The sequence below is a fragment of the Juglans microcarpa x Juglans regia genome, chromosome 8D (genome assembly GCF_004785595.1).
Source record: "Juglans microcarpa x Juglans regia isolate MS1-56 chromosome 8D, Jm3101_v1.0, whole genome shotgun sequence".
Taxonomy (NCBI): Eukaryota; Viridiplantae; Streptophyta; class Magnoliopsida; order Fagales; family Juglandaceae; genus Juglans; species Juglans microcarpa x Juglans regia.
The window spans coordinates 222,873-235,391 of NC_054608.1; the positions used below are offsets into that span (position 1 = coordinate 222,873).

At 39.9% G+C, this 12,519-nt stretch overlaps 2 protein-coding genes across 12 annotated transcripts in view; one reads left to right on the top strand and one right to left on the bottom strand.

Moving 5' to 3' along the window:
• Window positions 1–5,910, top strand: part of LOC121243127 (helicase-like transcription factor CHR28) — a 29,237-nt gene extending 23,327 nt beyond the window's left edge. For 7 of the 11 annotated variants that reach the window (XM_041141184.1, XM_041141192.1, XM_041141188.1 and 4 more), the window contains 2 exons: window positions 4,108–4,864; window positions 5,105–5,910. In XM_041141184.1, coding sequence (XP_040997118.1) covers window positions 4,108–4,212 — 105 coding nt within the window. In that variant the 3' untranslated portion in view covers window positions 4,213–4,864; window positions 5,105–5,910. Of the gene's footprint in view, window positions 1–4,107; window positions 4,866–5,104 lie in introns of those variants that run through there. The other 4 variants (XM_041141186.1, XM_041141187.1, XM_041141189.1 and 1 more) reach the window with 4 other exon arrangements.
• Window positions 5,911–6,102: 192 nt separating this feature from the next.
• On the bottom strand, window positions 6,103–8,026 carry LOC121243128 (protein ASPARTIC PROTEASE IN GUARD CELL 2). Its single transcript, XM_041141195.1, has one exon. It carries the CDS (start codon window positions 7,838–7,840, stop codon window positions 6,356–6,358), a length of 1,485 nt encoding a protein of 494 aa, XP_040997129.1. The 5' UTR covers window positions 7,841–8,026; the 3' UTR covers window positions 6,103–6,355.
• Between the last annotated feature and the right edge of the window lie 4,493 nt (window positions 8,027–12,519).

Below are 12,519 nucleotides of genomic sequence, written 5' to 3' on the forward strand. Positions count from 1 at the left end.
CCCCTATAATTTATCATATATGTTCCTTTTTAATAGTTAATAACTTTTGACAATAAGGTCTCCAGCTCCAGCGAAAATCTAAAATTTTATTACCGTTTCACTTCACTTGTGAGCTTCCTACCTTCTATTTATCTTACATCAGTTCCATTATTTCCAGAATATTCTTTGTGCCAATTGATGCTTTAGTTGAAGCAAAAAAGACATATATCTTCTATTAGTGTTGAAAGACCTTTAATAATTAAGAGTGGGAGAAACAAGAAAATTGTGGGCCAAGAAAGGGCAGATGAAAGCCCATAACCCCACTGTGATGGCGAGTCAAACACTCGGGTAGCTCAATCTTCGAAAGCGGGTGCAAAAAACCCATCGGAGTCCACGCTACACCAAACAGGGACAACACAGAAACAACCCACAGAGGAAGGCGAGCCGGCGGCCGGTATTCAAGCCAATGGGGTGGCGGCGCCAGCGCCGGTGACAAGAACAATAGATGCTGGGCTGTTTTTGATGCAGAAATCATTGCCCGGGCTGTAGAAATGGACGAGAGAACACATTGGTTTCACCCGAGAAAGTGATGTCGCTAGATATAGAAGGTATATTGAGTCCGGGAAATGTACAAACAGAGGGTGGGATTTGTTTGTGAACTGTGTATTATGGGGGAAAGGGAAATTCCAGACAATGCGATGGTAGTGTTTGACTTGGATGGGGCTGAGGGAGAGTTTTGGCTGGTGTTGTGTCCTGTCTCCAAAAAGATGGGTGAGCTACAAGAAGTCCCGTGGTCAGTGAGGAGGTATACTGGGAAGAACCCACTTCACTGTTTTCTCTACACCCAAACAACAGCAGTGGCATCCAGGTCTGAGATTGAGGCCTACACAAAGCACAGTAGATTCAACATTGTGTGGGGATTGTGTGACTGTTTTGCGGACCAATTCATGGCTCTCCTTGCAACTATAGAGGCTGGACAGACCCATTCTAGCTCACCCGGTGAGCTCAATTCAGCTAAGAAGAGAGCTAGAGAATTAAAAAGGCTTAACGGGACAGTCAATGATGGAGCAAGAGAGAGGAGCTCTAACCGTGGAAGATCGAAGGGAAGGGCAATGGAGGTTGTTTTATGAAACCAAAAATTGTTTCATGGAATGTAAGGGGCCTGAATGAGAGAGGGAAAAAAATGCTGCAAAATTAGAGATCGACTACATAAATGGAGAGTAGACATCATATGCTTGCAAGAAACGAAATTGGAATTTATCCTCTGCATTATTAGGAGTTTGTGGGGTTGTAATCAAGTGGGAGGTGACATTATTTACCATCCAATGGAGCATCTGGAGGCATCTTAGTGATGTGGGATAAAAGAGTGGTGGAAAAGACAGGATTGTTTGGGGGTACTTTATGGTGGTTTGCTCATTCAAGGATGTTGTGGATGGATATTAGTGGGCCTTCGCAAGAGTTCATGGTCTTAATCTAGATCGCTCAAGAAATTTATTATGGGATGAGTTGGCAAGACTAAGCAACATATGGGTTCCCAAGTGAAAGCTCACTTGGCTCTAGCTTAACCCAACAATGGTAGACTTCTTGAACTTTATCTCTGAACGAGATTTATTGGATGTTCATCTTCTAGGTGGCTCATTCACTTGATCAAGCAACCGAGAACACTCTTGGTCAAGGATCAATAGATTTCTAGTATCATTGGAATGGGAAGCACATTACCCAGATCTTATTTAAAAAGACTCCCCATGTTGTGTTTAGATCACATTCCTATCCTTCTTGATTGTGAAGGTCTTCATGGAGGTCCAAGGTACTTCAAGTTTGAAAATACATGGTTGAAGTCAGGAGTTCTTGACAGAGTCCGGCAGTGGAGGTCTTCTTACCAACTCTATGGAAACCCAAGCTATATCATGGAATGTAAATTGAAGTTTTTGAAGAAAGATTTGAAGGTTTGGCAAGGTGGAAGGTCAAGAGAATACTTTCTTTGAGGAACTCAAAGGATCGGAGGGAGTGGAGGAGGAAAGGGAATTATCTAAAGTGGAGACGGCTCGTAAAATCTAAGTGACAACGGATATTGAAAGGGTCTCTTTATTGGAAGAAATATATTGGAGACAAAAATTGAGAGTAATATAGTTGAAGGAAGGAGATAAATGCACCAAGTTCATCCACCGGATGGCTAATTCACATAGGAGAAACATTGCCATAGAGACGATGATGATTGATGGGGTGGCTTCCTCCAACCAACCGAGTCACGGATCACATTGTCAACTATTATGAGAATGTGCTCTCAGAACAATCTTCTTTGACACCGAGCTTAGATGGGCTTACTTTTGACACACTCTTGATTCACATGAAGTAGAACAACTTGGAAAGCCGTTAGACGAGACAAAGATTAGGAAAGCGTTAAAAAACATGGTGGGTGATAGCTCCAGGTTCGGATGGCTTCTCTATGAAAATTTTCCAAACATGTTGGGAAGTGCTCAAAGAAGACATAATGGGAGTCTTTCATGTATTTAATGAAAATGGAAGGTTTGAAGAAAGCATTAATGCAATTTTTATTGCGCTCTTTAAAAAAAAACCCGGCTTTGTAGAGGTAAAAGATTATCGTCCGATTAGCTTGGTGAGTGGAATGTACAAGATTCTCTCTTAAGTTTTGGCAAATAGATTGAGCATGGTGATGGAGAAGTTAATATCAAAGCCTCAAAATGCCTTGCGTAGGTTTTACAAATTCTAACTCGGTGCTTATTGCCAATGAATGCTTGTATTGTAGTTTCAAGTTGGGAGAGCTGGGGCTTTTGTGCAATGCAGACCTCTTATGATGGAAACTTCGAGCTCATATTGGTCATGGTACTCCCCTATGGAATGTTACGTTCCTCAAAGATGCACAAGATTGGGAAGTTGATGCTTTTTCTGAGTTTTATGACTTAAGTGTACTCTACTTGTTTGATGGGGGAGTCGAAGGCAAGATAATTTGGTGCCCCTCTAAGAAAGGGCAGTTCATAGGCACAATACAAATCCATTCCCATGGAAGAGAATTTGGAAGGCAAAGGCACACTAAAGATATTGTTTGTATGGAGGGCTTCCTTTTGGGAAGATCCTCACTCTCGACAACTTTAGTAATTGTTGAATCATAATCATGGATTGGTATTATATGTGCAAAAATAGCGGAGAGTCTCACTGGGTTAGCTTGGGTGATGTAGAGAAGGGTAATCATCCTCCTAGCTTCTTGGAGAGGCATTTGGGGCAACTCTCAGAATGCAGCAATATGGAAGATGGGTCCAATATGTTTATGGTGGTATATTTGGAGGGAGAGGAATGAAAGAAGCTTTGAAGGTCAAGAGCGGACAATGAATGAGCTTAGAAATTTCTTTTTCAATACTCTACTCCATAGGTAGATTTTGATTGATTTTCATGTCATGACTAAATCATAAATTCCTTGTATCGCTAACTAGCATGCTTAGGTATTGCTCTTGTATATGTTTCGTATATTTGGGCTCTTGATTCTTATGATCAATAAAATTTTGTTTTCCGATAAAAAAATAATAATTTAAGAGTGGTATTAGAAGGTCTTCCTCTGCTTGGTAGCTCTCAACAAGCCACCAAATTTGCTGCCACGAGAGAGATGTAGGTCAATGCTGCAATTACTTCATCATATATCAGACTTGCTGCACCATCTTAGATGTGAGTTTATGGAGCAAGGGGCCAGTATGGCTTGTGTGCCTGCACATTAGAATTTTCAGTACTCTTGCCTTTGTTATCGGGTTAATTGACGACAGTCAGGGTTGGAGGTTGGGTTGGTAGGTGTGAGAAGGTCGAACATGTGCAGAAATACAAACAGAGAGATGAAATGGTTGTCCTTTGTGTTTCATTAAATGTACCATTATCCCAGAAGTTAAAGCTGATAGGAAATAGGGAATTTAATCAGTTAGTCCAGATTTGAACACTTTTCCTTACGTGGGTCTAAACTATCCCTCAATGAGTGGGCTTGACACATATGATTGATAACTTTTTTTGAATAGGAGTTAGGTGTTAGGGTTTGAACTCACGATCAGCTACTCTAGTACGTGTTAAATCATGTGCTGAATTTACGCAATTAAAATTCTAACATATTTTATTTTAACTTTGTTGCAGGAAGAGAAGAGAAAAATGGTCGCATCTGCTTTTGGTGAAGACCAAAGTGGGGGCTCTGCAACTCGCCTAACAGTAGAAGATCTTAAATATCTCTTTATGGTCTAAACACCATGTTCCCATTTCCTTCAAATTCTTCAGATTTCAGTAATTATGCTCTCTTGATATTTGCCTAAAAGGGAAAAAGAGGTTCGATGAGTCGAATTTGAATCTTGATCAGTATAGGTGGCAGCGAGATCTTATGTGGCTGCACTTATAGGGCTTTCTCATCCTGTGGCCCATCAGCCTAATGAGTTGGTAATCTTGATGGCAACTTACACGAGATTTAAGGCCCAGAAAGGGCATTTTTGTTCACATAGATGGTAAAATGGCGAGAAGCCACCTGTAGATATTCTAACTAATTTATTCGCACGCGGAGGATATAGGTTTTGTAGTTGACATTTTCTATTTATTAAATGTTAGTTGTGTATAATTTTGTTGCCCTTGTAATCTATTTGACAAAATCATAGGAGGTGCTCAGATGATTACTCTCACTCACAAATTTCTATGATTTCTCAAGTGGCTAGAAAACTTAAGGGTGTTCCAATCTGGCTGCTGTTCAATTCCTGGTAGAAAATGTAAAGTTCTCCGGTATAACGTTCATGGATACAACTTCATTGAATTATCACTTTGCAATGAAAGGCTGGATTGAAGGCGCACAAAAGATGGAAGAGAAATTGAAGACTCGTGGTCTCCACTCTCCACTCTCCACTAGGTGAAGGTACATTTTCACTACATAACCTTTTAGTCGTCTATGAAAATTATGAGATGCCCGCATCTAGGTAGGGAGGAAAGTGGGGTAAAGGGTATGTGGACCCTACTAAATTAGAACGATGGCCTCTGTCTGATCGGATGACTGGTGGATCACATGCGCGCGCGCACACATATATATATATGGACTTGCGCCTGCACACAATCTGCTCCAAGTACTTGTAATGATCTCATTTACTGCGGAATACAGGGAAAAAAAAAGTTTGATAGGAAAGGAAGCACTTTACAGATGGGTAATCTCGTGATTGCGTTCATAGTAGCATTTGTCAAGTATCTATCCGTTAAGAGTGATCACAAAGTCGAGAAAATTATTGCATACGTGGAACTAATCGTCGAGTTTAAAGCCTCTCACCCTTTTGGAATGGAAGTTACCTTTCTAAGATCCGGTAGAATGAGCTCAAAGGGCAGGATGCAGTCGAGAAATAGTTGTGAGGTGATGAAGGATGCTCAATTGTGAAGGGTACTGGTTTAAGGCTCAGGTCCAGTCGGAAACCGGAAAGTATATCCTAAATGATGCTAAGTTACCTTTTATTGATTCACTTTTATTAATTTCACTGACAAAAATTCCAACTTTTGTAGGCCTCTAAAGTTCTCACGAGACCCGAGGAGAGGGTTAATGAGGTAGAAAAGTCCTCCGAGATACAATCTGACCCCCCAATCTGGAAAGGGAGAAAAGTAATATATGTTAATATCAAGCTTTTCAAAATTGGGAAAAGCAAGTGCCTTTGTAAAAGTCATTTGCTTGCATGCACTTTAACAAGGGTCACGCCAGAGGTCGACCAAAGCTCCTAGTGATGGCTTCACATGTCTACATTGGTGGGGGCTCCCTTGTCTCATTATTCAAACACTACAGCAGCATGAGAGAGAGAGAGAGAGAGAGAGAGAGTCATGTCCACCCACCATCAGTAGAGAATAGAGACTGCTTATATTGAATGAAAGGGATGCACTGGAGACACCCTGTTATGGCACATAAAAGGGTTTAATGACTCTTGATTTTGCGATTCGTTTGGACCTTCTTCAGATCTTTCTTGTTTTTCTCTTATGGGCGCCCCACTTTTCTTAAGATTTCTCTTGCATGGGCTCTTCTAAAGAACATTATAACTTGGAGATCGTTTCTGCGTCTTACTTCAATTGAACAAAGCAAAGCACAGTCCATAATTACATTAACCAGAAAGGTAGCCAGACGCATTACAGCATTAATTAATACTTCTCGTGTTACACAATGCGATTGAGAAGAATATAACTACGAGCAGCAAAATTCATAGCATATGTTTGTATCAAATCCCACAAACACATTAGCCCTCACATGTCATGTACATGCGTACATGTATATGTATATATACTCTAATAACACGAATAAAACTAGGTCTAACAAAATTCACAGTGTCTTCTTCACTTTCACTTATAGCCAAAAATCAGGAAAGTGACGTTTTCTTTTCGCTCAGCAAACGTTTGGACCGAATCCCACAAACCCATTAGCCCCATCAATGGTAATTTGGATGCCCTCTTGCTGGATATTCCCAATAATAGAAGGTCCAGAAGACGACGGAGCAAATGCAAAACAGAAGGTTCCCTCATCATTCACCGGAATCAGAAAGTTCTTTCCCGGAAGGGTGAGGACCGGCCCACCCGAGAAGTAAAATGACACTGTTGGTACCCGAACCGTCACAAATCCGGATAGGTCATAGCACGCGTCAAATATAGAGACTCCAGAGACCCGAGGGAGATTCCCGGTTTGTGCAAAATAGGCATCGCGGAACATCTGGTAACCCAATTCTGGGAGCCTTGTCACTGCTGTTCCTGTATCCATAACCACTCCTCCGTTCCCTGCTTCGGTTAACCCGAACACATCTTCGGGTATGGGCACCCGCACGCCTCCCACTCCAAGACCCGACAGCCCCACGTAGTAGAAACTCGGAGCCCTTGGGTTTCTGATTAAGGGCACCCATGCAGCACCCATGGGCATTGCTCCCCGCCCGAACTCTAACGACCCGGTGCCCCGACTCACCAAGCAATAACTGAAGGCACCACCCGCCTGACCGCCAAGCTGACCCACAAAGGACATGGACCCACCTCCAAGTCCTAATAAACCTGCCGCTCCAATAAACATTCCCCGGTTTGTATGTCCGCACCCGATGGCCACGTTCTGAATCTTGGTGCTCCCCAGTGAGATCGTTTCTAGCGCAAGCGTGCCTTTTGTGTAGGAACCGTCATTGTAGGACAACTCGTATCGACACCCACCGGCATGGCAATTAGCGTTCTGGAGGCGGTCACACACAGCTGAGCTGCAAGACACTCCGGCAAAGGAAGCAGAATCGGCAGGGTCAAACACTGGGTCGGCTTGGCGGTAACACTGGTTACAAGGCTGACACTGTACCCACACAATATCACTGCCGGAATCGATGACCATGTATTGACTGGTTGGAGGACTACCGACTCCTATCCGAACAAAATACTCCCCACTTCCCTGGTCCATCCCCGAAACCACCTCCGACCCGAAATCCTCATCCACCTCATGATGAGAAGGACCAGTCCCAGTACTAGTGTTTGCGGTTAGGCGGCGAATAAGGCCAGTGACCCTTCTTGCGTCTCGTTTCATGAGGTCAAGAAAACGATCATGGTAGTTGTGGTGGAGGGATGATTCTGTTGCGCCTGCTATTCTGTCTCTATGAAGTAGTTTCAGCTCCCACTTTCCCTGATCATGACTACTCTCATCATGGGTTTCCCAGAGGTCCTGGTGTTGGGATATGAATTGGGTAGGCGGGGTTTTGGTCTCGGCGATGATTTCTTTTACATTGAAGTGTTGGAAATCAGGGTGGTGAGGTGTGTGTCCATAGTTTGCCGATGAGGCGGAGGAGGTGATGATAGTTGGGAGGCGGAGGTGGAGCAGCATCAACACCATTACTAGCACTGGTGAGGAAACCATAGTTGTGGCGATGGGGTTTTGGGTTTTGGTGGTGGTGGAGTGGATCTATTTTGGTTTGTGTTTGCTTTGGACATTAATAGAGAAGAAAAAGGTGGAAGGGGAGTGGCGGTCGGGGAAATAATTGAGTGATGGGTTTTTTTTTTTTGGTAATTATTGGGGTGGATGGATTATTAGTTTTTGGCCGAATTGATGTCTCGTGCTGTGCAGCTCCTTCGACTTGATTTGTAAGAGTAGAGTACTGCTAATTCCACGTCCCTTTTACTTTACAAGAGTAAGACGCATCATAGTGTTGACCAGAGGGGTGCATGCATGCCATGGAATATTGGAGTAATTGGATTTGGCTTGTATATAAATCGTGCAGCTAGCTGGTTTTTTTTTTTCTTTAAAAAAAAAAAAAAGAAAAAAAGAAAGAAAGAAAGAAAGAAAGAGGGACTAGGGAGATCAGATATATATGTTCATATTATTATCAGCTTTACCCTACTTGCCTAATTTCATAGCCATATTTAATTTGTTCTTCTTTCACGATTAATCTCTTCAATGTAAGTGAGATCGATGCCCATATGCGTTTATCCTAATTATTGATGACAGATTTCCCTCTTCTTCTTCTTCTTCTTTTTTTTTTTTTTTTTCTTTAGAAAGAATTATTCCACTTTTTTATCTCTTTATCTTCCATATATGTCTTAGATGATCACTTTTCAGCAATTCATTAATTGAACAAAAAGAAAGAAGTATATAACTTTTGTTGGTCTTTTTAATTCTTTGTTTCCTTGAGTGATATGATGCAATGCTGAAACTATATACAATTAAAACACCATTTCGTTTCTATATTTTTATTGAGAAAATATATTTACAATCGTGAATTGTACAATTACTGCGTAATTATTTTGAAAAAAGTGAATAAAATATGAGATCAATATGAAAAAAATTAATTTTTAAATAGTGAATCTTACTCTTTTTCAAAGAGTATTTACGCACTTCACAATTGTATGTAGAATTACTCTTTTTTATTTTTGGGGGGTTGGTTTGTGTGTTAAATATCTAGGAATTGTTAAGCAATTTTGTCATTTATGGTAAAGCTAGCATGCAGAAGATTTGCTTGGCTAATGTCAAACTTGTCATTAGGATGTTGTTGCTTTAGTTATTGGTTATAGTTGTTTAGCACCACTCAGGTGGTAGGTAGGTAGGTGGCTGATTTTCATTTTCGCAATACAATTTGAGTAGGAGCAGCACTACTGCATGCACGCTCCAAAAGCTAGCAATCTAACTTAACTCATTTAACTCCGTAAAACTCATGATATGCGGCACGCCAGCCCAGAAAGCTATTTTTTTTTTCCTTCGAAACGATGAACGCCAGGCCAGAAATTAGCAATTAAAGATTGAACTCATGCATGGCCGTAAGTTGAAAGGAAGGAATGCTAACTCGACCGACTATATTCATATATATACATATGAACCCTAAAACTCACGTCTTTTGTCTTTTCCGTTCTTTATTCTTCCCTTTTACTATTTCACACTAATTACTGGCATCCCGATTACTCATTTCAGTACGCATGCATGACATCATTTATTTATTAATGCGTACACTTATTTTATTTATATTTCAAATAAATCAGTTATTTTTTTTTATCATATTCTATAAGCTCATGTACGTCTTCCATGCATGCTCACGTTATAATAATGGAGAATTATAATTAAGGGAGGGAATGGTACTTAATTGTCATCAATTAATACTTATTTTGGAAGTTTAGTACTTAATCTCTCTCCGGTTCTTCAAGTTTTTATCCATGTAATTTCGAACTAATTTATAAGCACTTCCCGAATCAAATTTCAAGACATTAATTTGGACTAAGTTTTGTAGATAAAATTTGCCAATACCCCAAACCAATTCCACGCATTAACAGTACTGTCGACTATCCAGGAAATTATATAAAAAGAAGGAATTGATCATCAGCTCAACCTTCTTCTTGAATAAATTAGATGACAAAACCAAATCGAAGGAAGGACATGACTTTGTTGTTTAGTTAGACAATTAACTGGGATTAATTGCATGGAATGGAACCTCTCAAGCTAGAATCCATGAAAAGCAGTACTACTACTGCATTTATTAATTTTAAGGTAGGTAGTAACTAATATGACCTCTATTGGCAAGCGATCGAAATGCATTCACAACATGACGCGCGCACGGCATCAATGATATTGAAAATTGGGTGATCAGTGTAATCAAAACTCATAAAGGTGTTATTCAAATTTTATTTCAAGAAACACCCTAACTATTACCATATCAGATATCATGAAAGGTACCGGAGATATGTTAGTTGGAGAAATTTTCCATTCTGTATGATTGATTGATTGGCGAGGGCACACACACATTATATCCAAAGGTTTGGTAGTACAGTAACTTGATGGATTGTTATCTTATATATTATTCTTGAATGGATGGGAATTCTATGCTTCTTTTGACATAAAATCCTTCCGATATATATATTAGCAGGGAAACTCTATTAATTTGTGGTAGCAGTATTATATATATGTGCCTACTTTGTGGTCTGCTTCCTCCGCAAGCACCAGAGAAAAAGACCATTTCTCTTTCTAATTAGCGACATCACGAGTTGAGTGGAGCTTCAGGAGTGAAAGATATACTGCATGCATGGGAATTTATATATATATATTGATCAAGTTCATGGTATTTAGCCTTTCCAAACAATCTCTTCAAAGCTTGGGTATAAGGAAAGTAACAATAATATATAACGCCAATTAATGAGCCCACTAGGCACTATCCTTTTTAGATATTAGCAAAAGTAACCTCTTTTCTTTTCACATAAACCCAAAGATACATCTCTTTACAGAGCCAATAGAATAGCTACTTGTCTTTTTAAAAAAGATACAATTACTGTGTACATTCAAATATAAGAAAGCGAACTTTTCCCCACATTAATGATAAACAAGAAGGAAATTAAGAACATTACATTCAATGCTAATGGATGGCTGAGGACCCCTCCCCCGCGTCTTCAAAACTTTCCACATTGATTACCAGATCTAATCCTCGAAATCATTCTGCAATATATTGAGCCAATTCCCATGTTGCCCTAATTATCTTCCTCAATGTTTGAATAAATTTCTAGGCGCATCAAGCCAGATATATATACATATATTTCACAAAGGTTTTGGGTTTTTGTTTCCTTGCTACAGAAGGAAGTGTTTCGTGTATTTTACATTTTGCAGCTTCTGCATGAATTATTGAACATATCTTATGGTCTGCATGCATATTTATGAAATAACTAGCTATCTATAGCTATAAGGTTAAGACTACCTTTTTCCCTTAATGAGTGGGATTTCAGTTTAAAAGCAAAGAATATTGCTGGATCGTAACCTGATATGTACATATTTAACTCGATAATGGCGGCTGAGCTCATTCACTTTGGAACAATCCTAGTTAGCTGAAAGAGAATATATAAATATTCTCGCATATATAAAAGTAGATTCACACGTACGTTGCATGGCAGGCTTTGTGGCAATATATAATATCCCATAAATTAGATTAGTTGGTTCTGAGATATTAGCCATTAGAATTCAAAAGACTACTGATTGAAACTAATCTAAGATTAGTGTTCAAGGGGAAGAACATTTCCTGTGACAATGTTACAAATGTAATGGCAACGCTAGCCAGGCGCTCTTCCGGCCGCCCACATGAAAAACCATATTGCATGAAAAATAAATAAATGTTTTATGATCTGGTGGCGGAATCGAGGGAAGAAAATCTAAGCATGTCTCCCCTAATTAATACCACTGCTTGTCCCGCGGATGCAATTGAAGGAAACCACTGCATGCCGTTAGCTAGATCATGCAATTAAAGAAGGTAATCTCTGAGGTCGCGGAGGGTCGATTCATTAAGATATGGAGGATTTTCACATGTTTCAATGCTCTGAAATACGACAACATCAACCGAAAATGATGGGATAGGAAAAAAAGGAAGAAAGAACAGGAAGCGGGCAATGCTTGTGAAACACACTTGAAAAAATGGAGTTGGAAGTACACATAAGATGTGCACCACTGCCCAATAATTGACTGACTCATTATAATTAGCACCTAAAAGTTGCTATTATTTTATTATTATTATTATTATTATTATTATTATTATTATTATTATTATTATAGCACTGAATCTTTACTCCTGATTGTCTCGTAGCAGCGTGAGTTGATCAAACTCCACTATTTTCTTTTTAGGCTACAGGGGGTGGGGGTTCCAATCTAAACCAGGCCTTGTACCTACCGTCTGGTCCAAAGGACCTTGGCAAAAACTCCACTTTCAAACGACCTTTACTCATCACAGAATTAATGCAAACTTCGGCCATAGAGTAGCACAGATAAGCGACATTTAATTGTGAACAAACCATATTTGATGTGGGAAGGTAGTTCCTTCCAAAATAGGAAGAGGGAGAGCAATAAAAAGAACCAAAAAAGTCAAGACAGGAAAACAGAAAAGGAGTATAAAGAAAGAGCTTTGCATAATCAAACGTCTTGTAATTGTAAACACAATTGACTTGAATAATGTCTTAAAATTTAAACAGATTCCACTTGTCAAAAGAATTTTAAAAAAAATTCCAGATACAACACTTCCATCGTTATACCAGTCACTGGTAGCCACCAAGTGGTAGGCTCCAGAGTGTGGCATCACGAGG